Consider the following 26,628-nt stretch of genomic DNA (forward strand, 5'->3'; position numbering starts at 1 on the left):
TTGTCCATGGTGCTGACTCTTCTTTGAAAATAGGCTTCGGAAACTTAGTTCCTTGGAAGTTCATACTAAAACCCAGTGCTGATTCGCTTCCCTGCTGAGATACCAGTCACCATGATAGAGAGGTTCAAGGATGTTGTTGATGCTGGCAAGGGGAAAAGTCAACAGTCTTCTACTTACGATCAAAGGAGGACCATAACCCCCAGATAATTTCGAAACAGAATGGGTATTCTTATCTCTCTGGCCAGAAACATCTGCGGAAAACATGAAAATCTTCTATGACAGATCTATTGTGCTGTTTTCTGTTTAAAACAGTGTAATCTAGATATTAGGGGACACCAAATACATTTGTACATTCTCTGTTTTGCTTCCATTTTCGGCTTTTGCTGCTCTGGTAAGTGTCTTGATCTAAGTCAGGGCGTAACTAGAGCTGAGACTCATAAACATTTTTAGTAGATCTGGTGCTTGCTGCTTTAGCTTTAGCATTTTTGATGATAGATGTATTTCACAGCAAACATAGAGCCCCCTCCCCCCAGTTCCTTCTGTTTCTGTCTCATTTTCTCACACATACACACACACACAGAGAGAGAGAGAGAGAGAGAGAGATTTTTCTCTACTCTCAAATGAAGTACTGATAAGGAGGAAGCAGTTGGTATGGAAACTACTGACTTTCAATAAAGGCTTGAAGATCATCCTCTTTCTCTTTTCCTCTCCCTCCTTCCCTCTCTCTTTCTTTCTTTCTCCTCTCTTTTTTCTTTTCTTTTTTTCTCTTGATACTCAAGTAGATTTTAAGGGTTTGTTTCAAGAACTCAGATGAGATTACCCTTTTTACCTGGTTTGCTTTTAAAAAAAAAATCAAAATTATATTATGCTGTTATAAGCCACAAATCCAGACTAACAGAACATGCGTAAGATGTTTTTCCTATCAAGCACAAAAATCTTTATTGCGGTTTCTAAGGGCCCTTCTACACTGCCATATAAAATCCACATTATCAGCTTTGAATTGCATTATATGGCAGTGTAGACTAAAATAATCCAGTTCATGTATTTTCTGCTTTGATAACCTGGATTTTCTGGCAATGTAGAAGGGGCCTCAGTTTCTCAGAATAAGGATCGGCATAGGATATGCGCGACATAAACTCTCCTTACCTTGTTATCTTCTCTTTAAGTGCCCATCTCAATTGTAGTCAACTTTTTGGCCCATCACATGTTTACAAGGCCTTATAGTCAGTGCTCAGGGATCGTGGGAGCTGTGGTCTCAAATTTCTGAAGCACATGACCTGACACAGAGTTTGTGGATAATGTATAAAAAGTTAAAGGTTTCCCCTTGACATGAAGTCTAGCCGTGTCCAACTCTGGGGGGTGGTACTCATCTCCATTTCTAAGCCAAAGAACCATCATTGTCCATACACACATCCAAGGTCATGTGGCCAGCATGACTGCATGGAGTGCTGTTACCTTCCTGCAGAAGCAGTACCTATTGATCTTCTCACATATGCATGTTTTTGAACTGCTAGGTTGGCAGAAACTGGGGCTAAGAGTGGGAGCTCACCCTGCTCCTCAGATTCAAACCACCAGCCTCTCGGTCAGCAAGTTCAGCACCTCAGTGGTTTAACCCACTGTGCCACCAGGGATCCTGGCTAATGTATACCTTAATCTGAGTCAGCCCATCTGTTCAGCCAGCCTAGTGTAATCTACTCTGAAGTGAGGATCATCTGGATCAGTTGAATATTGTTGAACTGCAAATCCTAATGTAGGCAATGGTTTGGGGGTCATATAATTCCTAGTTTGGCTGTTGGGCACTCCAGCAGCTCAGCCTGAGATTTCCCCAGAGCTTGGACCCTGTTGAGTGACAAGGAGTGAATGTGATTCCTTCATAATACAAATGTATTCTCACGCAATGAGCTGTAGTCCACAAGAGGCCCTTTGGTAAAGCCTGAAACAGTTACTTCCCACAAAGGATGGGGCTGTTTACAAATATTTAGGTGTATGGGACAACAACTGAAAAAGAACAAAGCCAAGCCAAGGAAAAGCAAACCCCTGGTTGAGTGACAAATCTAGAGTTCATAGAACGCAGATCCCAAATTGCTTGTAAAAGAGAAATAAGGGCCGAAAGTTGAGAATAAGTTAGGTCATGTGGGACTAGTACTGAGTCCTTGAAGGAACAGGCAGTCAATGAAGAGACATCAAAAGTGTTGCACTGTGGATCGCATCATGCAGGCACATGGCCTTTAGGTAAGGCTCCTTTCTGTCTTTCCAAAGTCAGTACATCCAGCAGGTGGAGATCAAGAGTTTCCCAATAGACCCAGCAGTAGGAAGGCAGCTCACAAACAGTTAAGGATGGAAGGAGCTCAGATTGTGCTGAGCTGGCAGTGACCAGGAAACATCAATTTCCTCAGCACTTCTCTCTGCCCCAAAAGGGCAGGCCACTGTACATCTTCTCATCCCTCAACCTTTCTTTGGGTTGCACAGGAACGGCCAACTGCGGGAAATTGCTCTGTGGCCACTGTTAATGGGCCGCCAAGTACCAGGGATGCAAACCACAGGGTACAGAGGAAGAGACAAGTGCACAGTCCAGAGGGCCTGCTTTGAGAACTAAGCTATCTGCAAACAATAGCAAGGTTATGAAATCTTTCCTTCTTGTCCTGATCCCCAGTCATTTTGCTGCCTGAGGCAGAAGACAAGATAATGTCCTTTCCTCCCGTTAAAATGCAGACACTGATTCAACTAACTACTGAATCCTTACTTCAGTGTTGGAGGTGGGATTAGCATTCCCTGCCAAGTTGGCAGCCTGGAGGATGCGGGCAATAGCATTACTATCCAACTGAGAAGAGCATCATGGGCCTTCAAATGGAATTGCTTCTGAGCTGTTCATTGATACACCTCCATTACCCCATCAGCTGGCCCCTAGGACGATCATATCACTCAGCCTAAGAGTAGGGCTGGCTCTGTCAACTGCCAAATCTGCAGTAGCAATTGTTTTGGTGAATAATCATAAACTGCAGCTTGATCAGCAGACCATGACTATTCTTATCTCCATGCCACATGAAAAGCTTCACCAACTGATTTCTGTGCAAATCAAGTTTCTGCTCAAGGCTTAAATAGGAAGCTGGGTGATTTTTTTTTCCTGGTCAACTGCGAAGTCTAATCCACATGTTGGATGTTAACATTTTATATTTTGTTATTAAGCAGATCAGAATATTTTTCTTGAGGCCTTTGGATGCTTCACCAATCACAGGGTAGCCTGAAATTCACCATTTCTGTAAGTGTAGCTTCATCCAACTGAAATCAGAAGAACCAGGTGCATGTTTTGTCATGCTCCTAATAACATTTAAAACACAGATCTTCACTCATGTTCTCAGCAGTCTCTGCATGTTTTAAGCATATCTAGCACTCTCTTTTCATGTTTCTCTCCAAGTGTAGTGAAGAGATGACTCCAAAATGCCACTGAGGATACTCGTGTGCTTAGTGTATGCTTAAATTGGGGCTCCAGAGCAGCCACATGGGCTTGAAAGCTCTATGCCCATTCACCTCCATTGAGGAGGATAGAAATGAAGATCGCAACAAGAGGAACACACTGAGCTGCTCACAGATGGCATTTAAATTCATCCCTTATGGTTAGGCTTTCAAGGGTTGACACCAGCTCCTTCTCCTATGTCAATCCAGTTTTGTCAGCAGTTGATGAAATGATGGACAATGCATTTGTGTGAAAGCAACCAGCATGAAGTTAACTTACTGCAAATTGTGCTTGAGTGAATAAGATTCATCATTTGAGGCTCTTTCTAAGACACAAAGCCCTGGTATTATAGTGCTTCTCACATTCTCATATCTGTGCATAAGTTTCAAGCAAAATAGATCTTGAAAATGTTGTCTGTATAGTGTGGCTCTACTACACCACCGTGCCAAAGGAAAACTTATGATATCATCCCATGCCTTCCTTTTTTTTAAACATATGCTTTAACATATGCAGGGTTCACAGTATGGGATCATCAGGGAGAGTGGCATTAGAAACTTAGACAGAACCCACAAGAGCAAAACCCACAAGCTCTGAGGATGCCTGCCACAGATGCAGATGAAAAGTCAGAAGAGAATGCTTCTAGAACATGGACATACAGCCTGAAATACCTACAACAATGCAGAAATATATTGCATATTGAAGAGGAATATCATCAGTTAGGTAATGATTGGTGATGGTATCTCAGCTCAGAGGTGAACTTTAAAACTTATCAGTTTGGACTGAGAATCACAAGGATGTAAAAGTAAGCAACCATGCATATGCCCATGGCAATCAAAATCCTCATATTTACTTCAGAAAGTAAAGGATTGCAGCAGACTACATCTGAATATGCACAAAATGGAGAAAGTGTGGGTTCTTAGTTACATAGACTGGTCAGGGGCAGATTATATCTGTGTATTCATAATCTCTTCCAGTGTACTCATAATCTATTTCAGTTTGAACTACAAACATAATAAAGTTTATTGGATCAAAGTCTGGATTCATTTCATGTTCAGGAATTATGACAGCATTCATTTACAAATCAAGCAATTCCCAGTTCCAGTGGCATCTGTACCCAAGGTGCTGAGCCATCTGGAGTCACAAACTATCTCAATCAAAAGCCTCAAACACTGCTTTGTTTAGTTTCTGCTTTCTTTTTTTCTAACATCGCTTTTCCTCAGTTAGATTTAATTGCAAGGGGCAGCTTTGTTTCGAGGCTTCTGTGTCCTCCTGTGGTAGATGCACATAGGAACAGCTGTGAGAGCCTGAAAAAGGCAGCACCGTGCTGGGTCCAGGAAATAATCTGGCACCAGCCTGGCCTGACCTGGCTTCTGCAGGCAGCAGGTTGTGAGGAGGAGCAAGGGTGGGAAGGAGAGATGCCTGCCCTTCCCTCGGCACCTCCCATAAATCCAACACAGATACCAAGGAAGCTGATGAATTATTAAGCAGGCCTGTCCTGGGCGCCGGGGTCTGAGGTTTGCATTGCCGTAGGCTGTGTTCTAACGCATCCCTGACATCCTCTGCAGGCACAAGCCAGCAAAAAGCTGCTCTTTACGGTCTGTCCACAAAGTCACAACTTTTTGGAGCTGAGTACTGAAGAACCAAAGCTTCTGGACCCCAAGAGATGTTTTAAACTGCATGCTGGGTTTGGAGATTTGGTGTCTCGGGAGCTGCCTAGGAAGAGAAACAACTCCATCCTATCATTTTTGATGGCTCGTTCTATAACTTCTCTTGGCTGCGCATCTCTCACATTCTCTCTTTTCCAGACCCCATCTTGTGTACTATTTGGATCTCTTCACCTTCTGCCTTGCTGCTCCTCTCTTTTTTGCCTGCTTTCTACATGCTCTACTACCTCTTTCCATCTTTCCTCCTCCCCATCCAACCCCACCCTGCCTTTCTTCTGGCACCAGCCCCATCTCTGCTAAGCCTTTTCTCAGTCCATCTCTTTCTGTTCTCTTCTCTCTTGATTGGTCCACCTGTGATCTCCAGGACTAGGAAGTCCTTATGAACTGAGCCAGCTGAACAGGGAGGTCATAAAAGGGGACCTGGAGAAAGAAAGATGCCCATCCAGATATTCTGCACAATCTCCTTCTCTGCAAACAAAGAACAACACACTGTTGTCAAGTGTGCAACTGGGTCTAATGGTGAGAAATTCCACTCTAACCAGCAAGAACCAGAAGTCCTGGAGGAGGATTATGAAGAAGAAGAGCTGGAGGAGGGAGAGGAAGAAGATGCCCCAGACCTGGTGGCCTTTGTCAACAGTTGCACTTTGCATGGGGCCAACCATATCTTCATAGGAGAGGGCTTTGGGGTACGCCAGACCCTTTGGGCAGGTGCATTCCTGATCTCGCTGTCCATCTTCCTCTCCCAGGTAGCTGGGCGCATATTCTTCTACTTTGAATATCACCACATAACACAACTGGATGAGATAGAGAGTTCGCAAATGGTTTTTCCAGCGGTTACCTTCTGCAACATCAACCGCATCCGAGTGTCTCAACTGACCTATGATGATTTAGTGTATATTTCACCCCTTGTGGGGTATGATGTGGGGGACTACTTGGAAGCAGGATTCCCCTTAGCCCAGCCCAGCCTTGAGGTCCCTGAGGAGCCTCTCAACCTGTATAACTTTTATGACCGCAACAGCCACCAGCTGGAGGACATGATGCTGACCTGTAAATACCGTGGGGAGGCCTGTAGGCCTGATGACTTTACTGTGGTGAGTGTCTTTTTCATCTATTATAGTGCTAGTGATATCTGATAATGTCAGAATATGCTTACTCTCCCATTAGTCAGGGAATTGAGGATTCACTTATTCTCCTATTGGCAAAATAGCAGGTGCCAATGTGGCATAGTGGTTAAAGGGGGACTGGGATGTGAGACATCTAGATTCGAGTCCCCATTGAGCTATGAAACTCAGAAGATGACCTTGCTCCAGTATCTTCTCCACCTGAAGTTGACCCACATCACGTATTGTTGTGAAGATGAGTGGAGAGGAGAAAAACTATGGATGTTGCCTTGGGCTCCTTGGAGCAAAGGGAGGTAATAAATGCAACTTAGCAATTCATAATAAATATACAATAAGTTGTTAGAATGTTCCTTAATTAATAATATTTCTATTATGAAACCATGGATATGCTTTTAAGATCAGCACAACTCCTTCTCAGGCTAGTTTTCAGGTGTCATCACAAGTTTATTTGAAGAGGAAAGAAAACTGTTTCTGAAGAGAAAGTGCACCAAGTCAGCAGTTTGAGGTGTCCCATGACTTCGGTAGTCCTTACATTCTTTTGTGTGTGTGTGCATGCGTGCCTTCAAGTTGCTTGTTGACACCTAGTAACCCAATACATTCCAAAGGGTTTTCTTAGAGAAATTGGTTTTGCTCGGACTTTCCTCTGAAATACTGCCTGCAACGCTTGGCAGGCACCTATCCCAGTACTAACCAGCATCTGTTTAGCATCTAAGATCAGATAGGATCTGGTGCCTTAAGGTATTTAGGCAGGTTCCTTATGTCCTTACCAGAGAGCTTCGTTTTAAGTAGTATACTAAGAACACATAGCCAATGCAATCTAAATCAGGGGGCATGACATAGAGAAGTAGGTAACCACTCACCCAAAACCCAATCCCTTTTGAAATTAAACATTTTCCCATAATGCATTATGTTTCATTATTTATTTATCATCCTCAGACAAGAGGAGATTGGTGTGCTGAAATTTCTCCTTCAGTGAAAGTATTAAAAATAAAGGAACTCAGTCTTAAGCAACTATGCAAGGAATATCTGGTATCCAAAGGACTATTTTAAAATATGTTGTATACCAAGAATAACTTGTATTTAAATGTGCATCTACTCAGTCCTATTACATTACATAAGATTCCAGTATTCCTAATTGGCGCTAGAAATTATTATTCTAGGAATTCACAATTAAATACATTATTTTTACAACTAGATGTGCCTCAAGATATGATTCCCTGCTTTTAGATCTAATAATAATATTAGTAATAGTAATAATAGTAATAATAATCATCATCATCATCCCATCTTTCTACTATGTGGAAATACCTTCTTCCAGACACAGGTATAGATCGATGCCTTGAGCTGTAGGGAAGAGAGAATTTCAGCCCATGTGGATTGTCATGCTTGGATGTACAGCAGCTACAGTATGTCCTCTTTTTAATGATCTTAATTATCGACACAGCCTTCTGTGGTTAGCCATTGCTTTTGTGGGACAGGTCCTGCATTGCATGCCAATGCAGCTCATCAAACTCAAAGGAAATGCTTCCCCCTTTACCTAAGTGACCTGTCTCCCAAGTCCTCCATAAGATCATCCTCTATTCTGCTTTGGTAAGACCTCACTTGGGAGACCTGGGACCAAAATTCAAAAAGGATATGGACAAGCTGGAATGTACAGAGAAGGGCAACCAAATTGGCCAATGGTGTAGGTGCTTTCTTTGAGTAATGGCTTAGGGAGCTGGATATATTTAGCCTGAAGAAGGGGATTTTAAGCCTTGACATGATAGCCATGTTGCATTATTTGAAAAACTATCCATCTGAGAAAGGGAGTAAGCTTGTTTTCTCCTGTTCTTGAAGCTAGGACACACAAAAAAAAAGATTTAAACTAAAGGAAAATAAATTCCATCTAAGCATGAGGAAGACATATGTGATTATTAGAGCAGTGGAATAGTGGAAAATACTGCCTCAGAATGTGGTAGAGGGCCCATTTTGGTAGGTTTTTAAGTAAACACTGAATGGCCATCTGTCAAGAATGCTTTTATTGTATTTTCTTACATGACAAGATGTTGGGCTGGATGGCCCATATGATCTATGATTCTATGATCCGCTTTCAAAGCAACAACCTCTGAATTGGTACAATTGATCCATTCAGTTGTTGCCCACAGATATTGAGAACCAAAATGACATTGAGCCACACCTGTAAAAAAAAAAAGGTAACTCATCTTTTCAAATACACTCACATGAGAGACACCCATGCCCATCTTCTGATCCCAGCATAAGCAATGTGCTTGAGCGGGATTTCCTTGTAATAAGTGGCTTGTGTTGTGTTGTAAAGCAAAATAGCCATCTTCATTGAGAAGCTTTGTACCATCATACGCGCTGGAAAGAAAATGTAATATCTATGGTAATCACTTAAAAGCAGGAGAGTAAATTGACAAATAAATACATAAATTGGATCGACAGGCTAAGTTGTGTCTGCTGGGGTTTCCTATGAGGAATTGGCTATTAAAGGTGTAGGACGTGAGTCAGTTTTCAAAGTTAATGGTGTGATTTCTGAATAGGGGAAATGCAATAGTATTTCTGCACAGCACGTAGGTATTAACACAAAGGTGCTCTGCCTCTACCCAAGCGTACACAAGACCCACAGGTTAGCCCTCTGTGCTCATGACGTGGAGGCTGCCCTCAGTGAGGGAAGGACGCTCCATTGGTCCAATCTTGTCTGAGGACCAGACCAAAAACATGAAGTGTGTAAATACCTATAATTGTCATGTGCACATCTGTGTAATTTGTTGTGGAAGTAGGAGCCATAGGAAAGTCTAAGGAATGTCTGGTGGAAGTTATATTTTACAGTGGGCAGTCCAGGAACTGGGTTGTTGTAGGTTTTTTCAGGCTGTATGGGTTGTTGTAGGTTTTTTCGGACTATATGGCCATGTTCTAGAGGCATATTTGGGCTATATGGCCATGTTCTAGAGTCCAGGAAGTGTTAGGTGGTTATTCTCTGTTTGAGGGTCTTCCTCTCCAGTGGCCACAGTTTGATTTAGAGTGCAAGCACTATGATGGAGGAGAGTTCGTGAAGCTGTTCATCAGGTATGCTGGTCACTGGGCTGTTCCCTCCCCTACGCTGTTGTTGTTGTTGTTGTTGTTGTTGTTGTTGTTGTATTCCTTCAAGATGTTGTACCCTAAGATGAATCAATCTCAGGATATTCTTGGCAAGATTTGTTGAGAAGTTTACCATTGCCTTCCTCAGGCTGAGAGAGTGTGACCCAATCTGGTTTTATGACTGAACAGGGTTCAACTTCTGGTCTCCAGAGTCATAGTTAAGTGCTCAAACCATACCACCATATGGTTCTCCCACTATCATTAGTGAGTGGTACTTATGTTTCATTTGTCTTTTTTTCTAAGTCTGTGGCATTTTAGTGATGCTCACTTGCTCGCTCGCTCACTTGCTCACTCTATCTTTCTGGCAATGGGATAAGTGACAACCTTAGAAGGGAGTTTAACTCATTTTATTCCAGCTAAAACACAGCGCCTCCTCCCACACTTCTGGAGATTATATCACAGTTGGTGCAAATAGAAGCATCCCTGGAAACACAAATAGCATCTTTGAAAATGTTTCTTGTTCTTGTTTGCACCTTCTCACCCTCCTGCACCTTCCTGAAGCTGCTTTACTTCCCAGCAGCTGCTATTTACAGAACTAAGAAAATGATTTTGTAGTTAATTTCCTTACCTCCTTTCCTCCTGAGACACTGGGTGTGAGTAGTTGACCAGTTCTGATGGCTTCACTGACAAGACACTCAACTGTGCTTATTTAGGGTTGGTTTTTTTTTTGGTTTTTTGTTTTGTTTTGTTGTTTGTTGCTTTTAGCTAGATTGAATTGGTTTAAATTTCTAAGATACCTTGAGTCTAATTCCTGGAAAAATGAATGATCAATTCCTACTTTTTCTTCCTCTTTCTTCGTCTTCAGTGTCTGACCACAGGGCACTGGTTTATTAGTGGAAGCTGGAACAGCCCATCTGAAAAGCAGGACATAATGTCATTGTATGTTCTGATTGCTTAAATAAGAGCTTGGAACTGTTAGTTTGTTGACTACCATTCAGAGAGATCTCCATCCAGCGTAGCCAGGTTGGTCAAGAGAGTCTGAAAGCTGTAGTCCATAAAACTAATTTTCCAAAGCTACAAGGAAAGCAAACACATTTCAAACCCAGGCTGGATATCATTCTTTTCCTATTGAGACAGTTTCCAGTCTCAAAAGGGAAAATGTTGGCTTTGGATACTTCACAAGCAAGAAAAGAACTTGCATGGAGTTTCCCTTTCTTTTGTTGCCACTCTCTACATTTCAGGGCTAAGTTTTAGAACATAAGCTCTGACTTGCTTCTGGGTTCTTCACCACTTAGCAGAAGGTTGCTTATCAATGAAATCATCTATTTTCTTGCTAGCAGTTGCTGTTGCTCTATCACTAGTTTCCAAAAGCCACCATCAGTTCCAAAGGGCTGAGAGAAGCAGCCTGGTTCCTCCCACATGCTTTGAACTACAATTCCTGAACAGCACGGCGACAGATCGTTATGGTCTAAAACAGGGGTCCTCAAACTAAGGCCCGAGGGCCGGATACAGCCCTCCAAGGTCATTTACCAGGCCCTTGCTCAGGGTCAATCTAAGTCTGAAATGACTTGAAAGTACACAACAACAACAACAACAACAACAATCTTATTTCAGCAACCAAAAGCAGACCAACACCTCCCATTTAAATACTAGTAAGTTTATATTTGTTAAAATTGTTCTTCATTTTAATTATTGTATTGTTTTTAAGTGTTTTTGTACTACAAATAAGATATGTGCAGCATGCATAGGAATTCATTCATGCTTTTTTCAAATTATAATCTGGCCCTCCAACAGTTTGAGGGGCTGTGACCTGGCTCTCTGTTTAAAAAGTTTGAGGACCCCTGGTCTAGAATATTCAGAATGCCAAATATTGTTTACTTAGCAATTTCCAAACTCTGGTACTCCAGGTGCTTTGGACTTCAACTCCCAGCAGCCTTAACCACTTCGGCTAGTGCTCAGAGATTCTGGGAGCTGAAGTCCAAAATACCTGAAGTTTGAGAATTGCTGGTCTACTCAATTTCCTGGTCTTCATAAGCTTGCAGTCTTCACCCTTGCCATCCCTTCCAACAGTCCTGTCTCTCCACACTGACCATTTCAAGCTGCTTACTGTTATTAAAGATGCCTCTGCACAATAGGAAAAAAAGGACTTGCAGCAATATCTATCTGAGGGCCCTTCCACACAGCCATATCACCCAGAATATCAAGGCAGATAAGCCACAATATCTTCTTTGAACTGGATTATCTGAGTCCACACTGCCGTATATTCCAGTTCAAAGCAGATAATGTGGCATTTTATTCAACTGTGTGGAAAGGCCTGAAAGTAGCAAGGAAAGCAGAGAAATGAACACTGGCTCAGCCAATGGCCAGGGGAGGAAAGGTGCATTTCAAGAAGAAGCACTTTTGTTATACCTAAAAATATGGGGAAAGGAAAAAAAGAGTTTTCGTGGCTTCTAATTATATTGATACTCTCCTAGAGTGGTTCCTAAACTTCGGTCCTCCAAGGGGTTTGGACTTCAGCTCCAAGAATTACAAACTGTTGGTCAAGCTGGGTGGGGGTCCTATAAGCTGAGTTCTAAAACACCAGGAGAATCAGGAGCACCACTGTTTTGAACTGTCGATAGAATTAAAAGCCATTTTAAAACTTTGGGAACAACTTGTCATATATTCTAAGTTCTCCATGTGAAATATTTATGTGTGTGTTGTTGTAGGATTTTCAGGCTATATGGCCATGTTCTAGAAGCATTCTCTCCTGACATTTTGTCTGCATCTATGGCAGGCATCCTCAGAGGTTGTGAGCTTGTGTGACCTCACAACCTCTAAGAATGCCTGCCACAGATGCAGGCGAGAATGCTTCTAGAACATGGCCATATAGCCCGAAAAACCTACAACAACCCAGTGATTCTGGCCATGAAAGCCTTCAACAATACATTTATGTGTGTGTTTGTTGTTTTGTGAGCCACCATGAGTTCGAAGTCTGGGCAAAGGGGCAGAGGAGGAAGATCATCCCTATCATCTCCATCCTCCCTCTTGGTAGGCATCTGTCTTGCTGGCACACCAGAAGAATTCTAGCAAGAGTGAACAACTATAGTTTAGTGCTGTAGTGTGTAATTTGTGTGTGTAAAACACCATGTGTTCAGTTTCTGGCATTCCCAATAAGGAGTAGAAAAGGTTCTTCTCTGCTTTCAGAGGACAGTTTTCTGAAGACCTTTCAGGAGCAGTCCTCTTTTTTGTCGAAGCCCATCTGGCCTTAAAATGAAGAACCAAAAAAAAAGGCGAAAGGGCACCTGGACAGCAGACTCACAAGGCAGGTAGGCACACAGGTCACCTAACCATAGTATTTTAATAGAGTTCAGTTTGTAGAGTGCAGTCATGATGTAGAAAGGTGCTGGATTGCAAAAGGCATTATCAAATAGCTTACGGTTAGCAAAGGTAAGAAAACAACTGTGTCTCCTGTTTGTCTCTAGTATTACTGTAGTTTAGAGACTTGCTGTGTAAGCCATGCCCTAAGTCTTCTTTGGTTACATCTCCCATTGCCAGCTGCTGGCAGGGGATTGTGGGAGTTGCAGAGGGCACCAGCTTGAGAAAAGTTGTTCAACACAAAAAGGCAAGAGAACCTAGGGCAGCTTGGTACTATATAGCCTCTAAAAAGGTAGAACTGATCTTCTTCCTCTACCTTTGAAGAATCTGGGCAGTGTTTTTCTTATCTACTGCTTCTCCAGAGATCTCAGGAAAAGTTATTTTTTGGAAGTCACTGAAATGCTCAGCCAACATGGCCAGTAATGTTTCCAAGCTCTTCTCTTCCAGAAGTGTTGAATAGATGTGCTATCAGGGCAAAAAGATTGTGGGGATGAAAGCCTAAGCTGAACAGTCAAAAGGGATTCCCAACACAGTTTGACTGATTCAACACATTTTGAAGGAATCTTGAAGAGGCCCATATACTCTGCTAAGTCCAGAAACAAAATGTATCTAACTGTACTTCTAGTCCTAAGCAAGCCTTCATATAATAGGTTAGCTTAGGTCATTTCTATCTCCATGGTCCCTTTAACAAAGAGTCGCATGCTCACGCCAGCAGAGCTGAAACTCAAGCTGGCTGATCAATATCTCATAGAGTCCTCTTTCCCCCACCGTGGCAAGGACAGCAAAGGTGACACTACTATCTTCACCATACAGGCTGCAAAGCTAAACTTTCCTATAGAACAATGATGGGAATCCTGTGATCCTCCAGATGTTGTGACCCTCCACATCCATCAGTCTTAACTGGTAGATCCATGGATGAAGAATGCTGGGGACTGCAGTCTAAACATATTTGGAGGACTTCATGTCCCCACTCAGATATGGTGACTTCGTTATGCTGATCATTTATGTCATTTCACATATTCTTGTGTGATGTGCACCATGTCTCTCAGATGCCTGAAGAACTTGTAAAAGAGAAGGTCAGCTGTTTGAAAGAGGGTGGGCCATAAGAGGTCTAATCCTCAGGCTGCAGCCAATGACATTGATTGGAGCATCTGACCGGGACAGGAAAGACTTGGATTTAAATTCCTCAATTAACCATGAAGCTCATAAAGCAATTATAAGCCTTCCTCCCACAAGTATCCAAGCCCGTGAAACCACAATATGTGCAAGGATTGTGTCCATACACTGTATCCATTGTTAGTTACATCTCCAACTCATCTTTCTTCCAGGATAATTTTGGCAGCACATAGAACTCTCTTTCTTACCCTGGATGCAATTATGATAACCCAGGTTTTAGATATTTAATTGAAGAAAGGTTGCCTTCAGGCACACTCAGGGTGCATCTACACTGTAGAATTTATGCAGTTTGACACCACTTTAACTGCAATTGCTCAATGATGTTGAATCATGGGGGGTTGTAGTTTGGTGAGGCATTAGCACTCTCTGGCAGAAAAGGCTAAAAAGACTGTTGTAGTTTTACAATTCCCAGGATTCAATAGCATTGCCCCATGGAAGTTAAAGAGGTGTCAAACTGCATTAATTCTACTGTGTAGATTCACTCCAAGAAAAAAATGGACAAGGGACAAAGCGCACAGGCATAATGTTGTGTGTATATTGCCCTAATATTGTGTGATATATGTTTGAGAAGGCCCATTTTGTCTCATCCTAAACTGCCTCCCAAACCTATTATGAGAATAAAGTGGAAGGACTGTGAACATTACCCTGAGGTCCCTTCTACACAGCCACATAATCCAGATTATCAAAGCAGACAATCCACATTATCTGCTTTGAACTGGATTATATGAGTCTGCACTGTCATATAATCCAGTTCAAAGCAGATAATCTGGATTTTATATAGCAGTGTAGAAGGGGCCTAAGTCTCATGTTATGACGTTAAATCAATAAGCACATGATCCAGGACAAAAAATAACTGGAAGCATCACAGTTGTTTTAGTGAGAGGATGGAGCAACTATGGCTCTCCAGATGATTTTGAACCATATCTTCTATTATTTCTCATTGTTGTATGGTAGAAGTTGTGGGCCAAAATATCTGAAAAATCTCAAAGTTGCCCACCTCTGTTGGAGAAAGGCCTGTCCTTTATGCATTAGAAAAGCTCACATACTGCTTTTTTAAAAATGGCTTCTTGGGATTCATAAAGGGATTCTGCCGCCACTATTTCTCTCTGATTGTAAATCTCCCCAAGAACCATTGTCCTCATATAGCCAGGTCTTTTTTTATCTGAAGCCTTTCAATTCTTAGACTTATTCATGTTTGAATTCCTCCATAGAGTTCCTCAATAAAGTAGATGATGTACATCATGTCAAAAGAAGACCCTGTTTCCTTGGTTATACCAGGATCATATTTATATATCCACATTCCTCAGTGTGAAGCTTGAAATATCATTGAAAGCACCTTAACTATTAAGGGAAAATGTTGGGACGCATCCAACCCATTTATTTGTTATGACACTGGCAGAGAGAGAACGCTCTACATAAGAAATGATTTGGGGAAAGGGGGAGATCTTGAATATTTTTGTGGTTCAATAAATCTTCTGCACACCTTCGCTAGTCTGCCTCGCTGATCAGCATTGGGTGCCATCACCCTCTTTCATGGTTCTGAATATAAAAATATCGTAACGAGCTTTCTCAAGGGCAAAGTAAAATCAGCTCTTTAAAAGCATTGACTAAAATTTGGGCCCCTTATAAAAGATTGTAGACTATCAAAGGTCTTCCATTCCTTGCCCTCCTCCCTCTTGGCATTCGTCTGTAGACCAAATTAGGTGGAACTGTGGCTGATCCATGTCTTTCAAAACAAATTTGCCATAATAAAATAGAAAAGGCTTGTGAAGTCTGTGCTTAACAGTCAAGGAAAACATTTTTTTCTGTGATACAAGAACATTTCCTATATTAGAGCTCCACCAAGGAGCAAAACTTCCTCCAAGGAACACACAAGACAAGGGAAAGTGATCTGTGCTCCTTATCACTCCATTATCATCATCAACATCTTCATTTAGCCTGTGATGGCACAGCAGGTTAAACCGCTGAGCTGTTGAACTTGCTGACCAAAAGGTTGGCAGTTTGAATCCATGGAGCGGGGTGAGCTCCCGCTGTTAGTCCCAGCTTCTGTTAACTTAGCAGTTTGAAAACATGCAAATATGAGTAGATCAATAGGTACCACCTTGCAGGAAAGGTAAGGGTGCTCCATGCAGTCATGCTGGCCACATGACCTTGGAGGTGTCTGCGGATAATGCCGGCTCTCTGGCTTAGAAATGGGGATGAGCACCATCTTCAAGAGTTGGACATGACTGGACTTAATGTCAGGGGAAACCTTTACCTTTTAAAATCTTCATTTGTACCCTACCTTTTTCTCAGAAAAGCCCTTTTCATTTCCAACCCAACAGGGGTCAGGGGTCATCCAGCTTTGCATTCGTGCATAATATAAATACTTAATAAAGGCTGCAATGCGTTTAGCAGTCATCATTTTCTCTTCCTATGAAACTTAAGAAATGTTGATTTTAAGGGAAGGAGAGAAGAGTAATGACTGAAATTCAGTTGGTCTGATTTCTGGGCATCACCTCTCAGATTTTCCAGCCAAGATGGCCAATACTTCGAGTTGTAGATCCACATGATCTTTGATTCCAGGTTGGGAACCATTGGCACAGAAGTCTACAGAATACTTCTCCAGCATTCTTATGGGGATGCCATAGCAATCTGTGACATAAAACCAGTAGATGTGTAGATTCACAAAAACACATCTCTTTTGCCAGACACATAAATGCTGGTTATTCTCCCTTTCCTCACATAATGACCTAAATGCTGTTGTTAGTCTGACTAAGTAGACACACTGAACGAATTGCATTTCCATGCTGATTCACTATTCAAAAATGAATTCTGTGGTTGGGAAGATCCAACAGGATTCCAGCTTCTGTCATCTACATACATTCGTTTGTGACATTATTCCTTGGTTTTGAGTTGGTCCTAGTGAACTTCAGCAATGTTAACGGTGCATTTCCAAGCCCTGCTTCTGGATAACAGAAGACCAGGCCAACTCCACCTTTGCGGGATCCACAAGCCCCATGTCCATCTCAAAACTCCATGTAGCCTATAAGGGTTTTTGAAACAAAAGGTCTGTGGCTACAACATTTTATTTCAGCCAGAATATGCAAAGATTACTTTTTTGATAATGTCCGGCATTAGTTGGTTAAAGGACTCTGGGAGTTGTGGTATTTGCTACACATATTGCTTATATTAAAAGAACAACTTTTCTGAGGCATTTCCTTTGTTTGATGAGCCATGGATACTTTGGATGGGTGAGAACGTAGCTATCCCTTCCCCGTCCCCCTTCACACCCCTTTGTAACTGAGATGAGAATTATTCTCTGGAGTCATAGTACTCATATACTTGAGTCAATGTGCCATCAAATCTGATGCACACCTCAATTTTCAAAACCCCGAAACCAAAAAAAAATGCTGGTGAATGTAATACATGGCGGCAAAAAGCGCACCCTTTATGATTTGGCCAAAAAGGTTTGCATTACATTACCATATGCTTTGAATTCCTTTTTTTTTTTGGGGGGGGGGGGCCTTAGGATTTTGAAAATTGAGGTGCACCTCCCATGGAGCTTTGTGAAATGACTGATCCCCCTCTTGTCTTCTCTCCCTAAAATGGAGGTGGCCCAGAACGAAGCAGTTACGTACTCTGCACCTGATGCTGCTCTTCTCTCTCACTTGCTGCTTCATAGTTGGGCTTCTTCCCTGCCTCCAAGTCCACTTCATGACATTGCCCATGCCATGGCATCCCTCAAATAGGAGCTCCTGAAGCAGCTTTCCCCTCTTACTTCAGCTCAGCAGGACAGCGTCCAGGAGCGCAGGCCACCAGCCAGGCTGGTCAACAGTGGAACACTAAGATTATCATATATGCAAATCTAATATGCACCCTGGTTTTGGCAACATACTTTTGCCAAAAAAATTGCACATTAGACTTGAGTAGATATGGTAACTAGAGCTAGAAGACATATAGCAATTTTTCCCCATATAAAAGGCTGAAGTTAAGTATGTGTTTTTTACATTTTCTGCTACAATTTCTGAACCTTAAAGCTTTGCACCATAAAGGCAGAACAGGTTGCAGATCATAAGGTAATAAAAGTGCAACTTATACCAGATCATGCAAATAGAGTACAGTTGGAAAAACTGTTCAAAAGTGTTTGGGATTGCTGATCCCTGTAATCCCTGCTCAATGCTGACTTTGTGGCATAGATTGTTGGGAGCTGTATAGAGATCTTCAGTTGTCCAGCCTTGACCTAGAGCTGCATGGTTAGCCAGTGGTCTGTTAGCTTCAGAGAAAATTGGGAAGTTTAAATCTTCACATATACCAAACATGTATCTCATGAATAAGAGTTAGAAATAGTGTTGTAGCCTGGCAAGGGCCAGATGATTCTGATGAGGAAGATGGGTTTCAAAATGAGTGCCTGAGAGCATTCAGGGAGATTTGTGGCCAGGCCAGTCTGAGACAGATTGGCCTAACCCTGAACCAGCGGATGTTGTGCATACCAGAGAAAGTGAATTTTTCCCGGAGAAAAGACCCTGGAAAGATGCGGGGGCGCAGAGGTCTTGAGGGAGTGCAGATTAGATCTCAGGACTCAAGGCGTGAAAAGCAAGCAATTAAGTTTTGCCTGGATTAAGTTTCCTATATTCATGTCTCTGCCATTTACCTTGGATTATTTCTATGTTCTTAAATATCTACTTCCTGTGAAGTTTCCATGGATTTCTTAAAGACTTTTATTGAACTCTCTCTGCTTTTGTATATTGCTGTTTATATCCTGACTGCTACTTTTGGATATAATCCTTTTTTCTCTTTTATTATTTCTTATTCAATTAACTCTTTATTATCGGACTACTGGCTTCCTATGTGGTGCTGGGTTTAGTGGTATCTCAGGGCTGGGGTGCAACAAACAGTCAGACAGAAATTACACCAAATACTTTTCATTCCAGTCATTTTTTGCATCCTTTTAATATTACATTTAAGACCTTCAGAGAGTGTTGATGTGTTTTAACCACCTGAATATTTTTAGTGTGCTCAAGATCCACTTTTGATTTAGTTCAAAGGAAGTTAGAAGAAAATAAATATCTCCTTGCGTGATCTGTAGATGAAAGGATAAGCTTTCATCCTAACACATCTTCCTCCTTCTTTATCAAAGAGATTTCTAGAGCTGGCTGGTTCAGACCATACCAGTGCCAGCACTTTACCTTCCCTTTTGTCCCACTGAGTGCTCCCTGCCAGAGAAAACATATGGAGAAGAAATTTTGCTTAAAATAGCTTTTGTGAAACTGTGTTTAGGCCTGATAGCTTCTGTGGGGCTTCTACCTTTGGTCCAGAGTCAAGAAGATAAATGGAGTTCCTTCTCCTCCCCACTCTTCCTTTTTCTGATTCTCCTCAGGCAATGTTTTATTTAGATGTAGACCTCAAGTCTCAGGGTGGGAAATCTTTGATACTCTGGATTTTTGGACTACAGTTGGGCAGAATGTCTCATGATAAGGATTATAGGAATTACAGCTCAAAAACATCTGAACAACCAAAGATTTCTATCCCTGCTTTAGATGAATACATGGATTTACACTTGTTATTGTTGTATGCTTTCAAGTTGTTTCTGACCTATGGCAATCCTAAGACAAATGTATCACAGAGTTTTCTTGGCAAGATTTGCCCAGAAGTAGTTTGCCATTCATGGCTTACCCAAGGACACCCAGTAGGTTTCACGGCTAAGCAAGGATTCAAACCCTAGTCTTCAGAGTCATAATCCAATGCTCAAACCGCTACGCCCCAATGGCTCCTGGAGTTAGATTAGAACACCTCTCTAAGCTCAGACCTCTGTCTCCACTTCTTGCTTCCCATGAGCTCCATCCTCAATCCCCTATTTCAGTGGCAGAGTTTATGTTTTAAAATTCAGGTACCATAACTGGGTTGTACTCATCTAATGCTATGTCACTGTGACACAGAACTGTATGGAACATTTAATGCTGTCATTCTCAGGAGTGTGAGCCACCAAACATCTATGTGTGTGCTTCCAAAATTGGGGAAAAGCTCCAAGACAGGCATTCTGTTTTCTGTTCTTTCCTTTTTATTTATATCATCCCCGTGAAGGTCCTGGAACTTCTCCTATGCTGCTGGTTTGATGCCCTCTGATGGCCATCAACAGTCTGTACACCCAGTGGCAGACTTGTGTGTGTACACTTGAAGTTTATTGCATCTTCTACAGAGATGAAGCCTATTGAACCTTGAATATTGTTCAGATATTTAAGAGCTACTATCATCAGCAAAACAACCTAGTTAAACAACTTGTCAGCAATAAGCTATAATTACTGTACTTTCCCAATTACATGCTGTTAATGTTTCAGTAAGTAAGGCCTGTAAAACAAGGACCTTACAAGGGAGGCCATGCAGAAATCGCTGACTGCCGGAAGGGAGGAGCTGGAGCCCTTCTGATCGCCCACTCCAAAGAGCCTGCCCATGCACACACAGACATCCAATCAGGCACAGTTGCTGTTACATACATATAACATATGCCATGCACACACATGCACACTGCACAGCTCATTTAATATGTATATTATATTATGGTGTATTTACCTCTTCAATTTTGAGAAAGGGTCTGTGTTCCTTTCATACATCCACAGATAAGAGATGGGGTGGCATAAGGAGAGAGACTCCCCTCTTGCATTTACTAGCAAGCCCAAGAGAATTCCCACCCCACCCCCTTGGCCATCTGCTCTGTTCCTCCTTTCTCTCTCTCTCTCTTTTCCTTCTTTCTCCCCCTTTCCTTTTCTAGCAGCTTGGATGGGGGTGTGAAAGATACATGGTTGTTTCTTGGCTGGTTACGATGTGGGTGGGTATGGGTGTGCATGAGAGTGTGTGGCGGCAGGCTTCTCAAGCTGTTGCTGTGTGCACTCTCACCCCCAGGCTAGGAATTGAATGAGAGTGTGAAACGCAGGGCTTGGGAAATGTGAGCTAGGCTTCCATGAGGTGGTCAGTGTGATGCCATGCCTCTTTTCTACAAAAGTAGGTTCTCTACTCTCATAAATACAGATGTACACCTTCTGTGTTCTGGCCATACAGATTCAGACCGTGATCATTTTCACTTGAGCTAATGAGATGTGGAAATGCCCTCCAGTATTTCAAAGATGACACATGTAGCCAAGCAATATCAGAGTCAAGATGGCAAGTTATTAATGAGGAGGAACAAAAGGAAGGAGAGGCTGCAGCAGTTTGCTCCTTTTTTTAATGTATTGTGGAAGACAAGTTTCCCCTCTTCTCTCCCCTCTCGCTGAGTCAATGGAGCACAAACTAACATAATAATAATAATCATCATAATAATAATAATCATAATAATAATAATAATTTTTTTAAAATAACTTTATTTGTATCCTGTCCCATCTCCCTTCTGGGGACTCGGGATGGCTCACAACAAAAATTGCAGCATTTGATGCCAAAAAGTGCATAATAAATAATCCAAATAATTAATATAACACAAGTAAACAAGGAGCCCCAGTGGCACAGTGGGTTAAAGCACTGAGCTGCTAAGCTTGTTGACCGAAAGGTCGCAAGTTTGAATCCAGGGAGCGGCGTGAACTTCCGCTGTCAACCCCAGCTTCTGCCAACCTAGCAGTTCAAAAACATGGAAATGTGAGAAGATCAAAAGGTCCTGCTCTGGCGAGAAGGTAACGGCGCTCCATATAGTCATGCCAGCCACATGACCTTGGAGGTGTCTACGGACAACACCGGCTCTTCGGCTTAGAAATGGAGATGAGCACCACACACCAGAGTCAGACACAACTGGACTTAATGTCAGGGGAAAACCTTTACCTTTTACCTTAAACAAAGTAAGCAATAACAAATCAATAAAACACAATCAAATAAACATTTTGTGCAAATATTAAACACTTCTGTATTTTTAACTAAGTTTGCAGCACCTGGAATAAACAAAAGGGGGGAAATGAGATGAGACAGAAGTCAGGACATTTTAGAAGCAGCTGCATAATGTGGAATGACAGAGGATTAACTGGGATTAATTGCCCATGTCATACTGGAATAGTTGGAGGGTCTTGAGCCCACAACTCCTTGTTGCTTAATGGAACTTGTTGCTTAATGGAACAATTGGTCTGGACCATCCAAAAGTTAACTCTCACCCAGCAATTCTACACAACGAATTAGTGAAAAGGCCCTGTGTGTAAGATAGCATCAAATCCTGGAAATGTCAGGCTGCAACGGCAGTTTTCTGATTACTTTACTCTCTCTACTGACACCTCCCCAAAAATCCAGCATGAATCCTGTACTTAAACTTTGTATTTTTCCCAGAGCACAGCCAGGCTATGGGATTTTGCCATCATGAAAGGATTAAAAATTACATGGCTTTATGAGGGTTGGAAAACATTACAGAAGAAGCCTTAATGACTATACAGGGGTAGCCAGAATTTTTAAAAGAGGCCAGGAAGTTGCTTTTTAAAAGTAATGTATACCCTTTACATGTCACAATGTTGGAAAATCCTGTTGGCTGGTTCTCACTGCAAAGCTGAAAATAAAAGCGAATGTGTCACTCATATAGTGGGGTTCTTGGGGTTTGGTTCCAGGACTCCAAAATCCTTGGATGCTGAAGTCCCATTATACATACATAATGATGTAGACAAATAGTATCCCTTATATAAATTAGCAAAATCAAGGTTTGTTGTTTTTGTTGTTCGTTCGTTTGTTTGGATTTTTAAAAATATTTTCAAGCCATGGATCGTTGACTCTGTGGATACAAAAACTGTAGATATGAAAGACCAACTCTCCTTTTGTGTTTGTGTAGTAGGCCAAGATGTAAGGTGGATGCCGGGTTGTTAACAAAACTTGGGGAGAAATTCCTGTCAAATTAGCTTTTTAAATTATTCTTAAATGTGACTTCATTCCACAGTTATTTTCTAAAACATAACAAGTTGCAGGCCCGTTCAATTGCTTGTAATGCACAACTTTTGATTTTTGAAGTGGAACTCCTGTACCTTTAACAGTTTTGGCAAAAAAAAAAAAGGATTTCAAGAAGAGCTGTAATCCAAAGGTATAACTCTTCCAAATTCCCTCTTGTGTCGTGTGTTGAAAGAGAGAGATTCTCCTTTATTTATCGGTTCACTGATCCTTTGGTAAAGTAAACTGTTTACAAACTCAGTGGCCACTTGGTGGCAGCATCCCTGTGTAAATCCAGCACAACACTAGAAAGAAACCAAAAAAAAATCTGGTTATCTGAGGTGAAGGAGCTTAAAAGGAAAATTCTGGTTGTTGTTAGTATCATTATTTTGTATTATATTTCCCTCCATACTAGGAATTAAATTGTCTTTTATTAGAGGGACAACATTTATATTTAATTTATGTCCAGTTTTCATATCAAGTGTTGCTCAAAGTAATTAATAGCTATATTACGATATTAAAATATTTATTAAAATTAGAAATAACAATTAGTTCATTCTTATTTTCTGAAGACATATTTTTAGTCAGCAATTTGGTCTTATCATCATTCACTTTTAATGCAGAAGAGATAAAAACAGATTCTGGTGACGTGAGCAAAAGCTGCGCCAGACTACCGTAATTCCATATTCTGCCCTCCCTTTAAATAAAGAAGAGTTCTGTCTAGATTTAAAGAGAGTTTGGGCCATTTCTGTTACTCTACATTTCTGTTACTTCCCACCCTGCGTCCCCAGCACAGGTACCACTCAACTCACAATGCACTCTGAAGTGAAAGGCACTCCTGGTTTCAATATTTTTGCTAAATAAAGTGTGTGGTGCTGTGAGTCCTGTCTTAAAGGTAAACTGCACTTCTTGGCGCTTGAAGGATTGACCTGTGGGTCTCTCGAGCTACAAAAAGAGAGAAAGACAGAGAAAAAAGGAAAGGAAATCAAAACCAAACATGGAGGACTGTATGTAGCCTGCAGGCCATGAACTCCCAGCTTCTAAATTAAAACTGCAGGGTAAGGTCAGACTTGTTACTCACTGATGTCTTTATTCTACTTTGGAGCTGCTATCCCAAGTTTTATGATGTTGTTTTATGAAGCGTATTATATTCTGATCGTGTTGACTGGCTTGTCTCCATGTAAGCCCATGTCTCCCCTTTGGGGAGATGGAGGCGGGATACAAAAATAAAGAAATTATTATTATTGTTTTACTGACACAAAAACACAGTATGTCACAGCAAATGAGACCTATATGCTGGATTTCATATCACAAAATCACAAGTCGAATACTTCCCAAGGGTCTAGGACCGTGTGATGTGATGTATAATGTACATCACACAATAGATTATTATTATTATTATTATTATTGACACAAAAGCACAGTATGTCACAGCAAACGAGATCTATATGCTGGATTTCGTATCACAAAATCACAAGTCGAACACTTCCCAAGCATCTAGGACTGTGTGATGTATTTTCGAATGATGCACGCAGATCTAAGTAAGGTGGCCTTTTGCAGTTGACAGATCATGATTTTGTTGATGTTTATTGTTTCCAAATGCCAGCTGAGATCTTTTGGCACGGCACCCAGTGTGCCAATGACCACTGGGACCACCTGTACTGGTTTATGCCAGAGCCTTTGCAGTCCGATTTTGAGGTCTTGATAGCGGCTAAGTTTTTCCTGTTGTTTTTCCTCAATGCGACTGTCACCTGGTATGGCAACATCTATTATTATTATTATTATTATTATTATTATTATTATTATTAGGAAACTTAGGATGCATCTGCACTGTGGAAGTGATGTTGTTTGGCCCCATTTACATTCTTAGATAATTTAGCCTTTTAATCCAAGTTAATTCAGGGTTTTTAAAAAAACCCAGGAAAGATCCATATCTTCTTTGAAAGTCTGAATCTTTGCAGGTGCTGTGTCAGTGGCAACTGCCATCTGGGATTGCCATACAACATCCCAGATGGCATCGCCACAGCCATCCTGTGTTCCCAAGGCTCAGGCAGCTCTGGGAGGTGGGATGGCAATGTCTCTTGAGTTTCTCTGCATGCCATTTTCCCGACAAAAATGCTGAGGAATCGCCCTTAGAGTCACTGGATGCTGTCGTCTTCCTGGATCTGTGTCATTCAGGATACGACAGAGCTTTGGAGAGGGGGGGGGGCTTAATGTTTCAAAGCTCTGTCACCTCCCCAATGACTTTGAACCAAGAAGAAGACAGCCTCCATAAGGGAGATTCCCTGTCGTTTTTGTCCCTGGGTTCAAGGAAGCTCAGGAGGCACTGCTCATGTCCAGCCATGCCAAACCAGTGTCGGCATGACTGGGCAGTGTGGACTGCCCCCTGCCATTATTTTAAATGCCAGTTCGAGCTGTATTATGTGGCTGTGCAGACACACCCTTTGACACCCTAGGAGGCAGAATCTACCCAAAGGTATATAGCAGCATTAAACTCAACCACTAAGCTATAATTCCGTGTGACAGGTTACCTGACATAAAAAGCCATGCATAGGCTGCTTTTGTTTCTTTCTCTCCTCCCCTCTCCTCCTCTCTGTACTTTGATCTCATACCATTTAGCTGAGTGAAGCATCATTCTGCTGAGCTCAGCACTGTATCAAGATTAAGAGGCACTCAGCCGGGTCAGAGAGTAAATGTCCTTGATCAGACTCAGCTGATGGGAGTTTGATTCACTGTCAAGATCCAACTATATCAGGCAGAGATGCCAGCTCAACTAACCAGAGAGAAAAGTGAAGCCCTCAGTCTGCCTTGTGCAGCCTTTCACAATTTCCCATAGAATCCAGAAACATTTGCCATGGTAGTGGATAAGTAAGCCCACACATAGACATAAACAAGTGTCTTCAGACCAAGTATATGCTAGGACATATGGATACGATCTAGCATTATGAGAAAGGGCCAAAAAGGAAATTTCTGCCAGGTCAGGTGGGGAGGAATATCCCATCTGACACATGGATACCTCTTGCTTTTCACTTATGGGACTTAATATGGTCAGAATTGGGAGTTGTATAGTATGGTGGATGGAAGGTAACCCAGAGCTTGGGAGCCATGTGTTAGAGCAGTGGTTCTCAACCTGTGGGTCCCCAGATGTTTTGGCCTACAATTCCCAGAAATCTCAGCCAGTTTACCAGCTGTTAGGATTTCTGGGAGTTGAAGGCCAAAACATCTGGGGACCCACAGGTGGAGAACCACTGTGTTAGAGCTTCTGTGTGAGGGATCCTCTCTCCAGGTTGTCCTCAAATCCAAATCCTTGGCCTCTTGCCATCCACCTTGCTCCTCACAATCATTCCCTGGATCACCTGGGTATTTGGGCCTCTGGGTGATCCCTGTATGAACCAGGGGATGTGTTTCTCTGTAGGTTTCTCTGTAAGCGTGACCAAGCTCTCTGTGAAAGCTTAATAAGAACAGCTAATCACCATTGTAAAAACAAGCAAATAGAAGTTTATTAAGACACAGATAACACATGAAACCCTAATCTATGTAATCATTGGCAGCTTTCCAAAATTCTGTTTAATTTTTACTTGCAGCTGACTGTCTTGTGTCTATTACAGTTCTTCCCTATCTCAAAGCAGTCTTTCCCTTGTCTCTCTGGAATCTGTCTGTATGCCATCTTCTTCCTTGGTCTCTGTAATCTTTTCCCTAACTCTAAGCCTTCTTTCCTCTATCTGCCTTCTGTTAGAGCAGGCATGGGCAAACTTCAGCCCTCCAGGTGTTTTGGACTTCAACTCCCACAATTCCTAACAGCTTAGAGATATGCTTCAATTGTGTATTCTTTCTGTCCCATAGCCCATCCTTCACAGCATTCCCTGCTTTGTGATTGGCTGACACCAACAATGCTCACCCAGCCCCTCTTTTCACAGCTAGC

At 41.9% G+C, this 26,628-nt stretch overlaps 1 protein-coding gene across 2 annotated transcripts in view; it reads left to right on the plus strand.

Annotated features, from left to right (window-relative positions):
* The window catches only part of ASIC1 (acid sensing ion channel subunit 1), a 233,527-nt gene that overhangs the window by 167,087 nt on the left and 39,812 nt on the right, over window positions 1–26,628 (plus strand). The window contains exon 1 of one of the 2 annotated variants that reach the window (XM_060764039.2): window positions 4,931–6,209. The exons of the other annotated variant lie outside the window; for it this stretch is intronic. Coding sequence (XP_060620022.1) covers window positions 5,553–6,209 — 657 coding nt within the window. The 5' untranslated portion in view covers window positions 4,931–5,552. Of the gene's footprint in view, window positions 1–4,930; window positions 6,210–26,628 lie in introns of those variants that run through there. 2 annotated transcript variants of the gene reach the window in all.

Source organism: Anolis sagrei, chromosome 2 (assembly GCF_037176765.1).
Source record: "Anolis sagrei isolate rAnoSag1 chromosome 2, rAnoSag1.mat, whole genome shotgun sequence".
Classification (NCBI taxonomy): Eukaryota; Metazoa; Chordata; class Lepidosauria; order Squamata; family Dactyloidae; genus Anolis; species Anolis sagrei.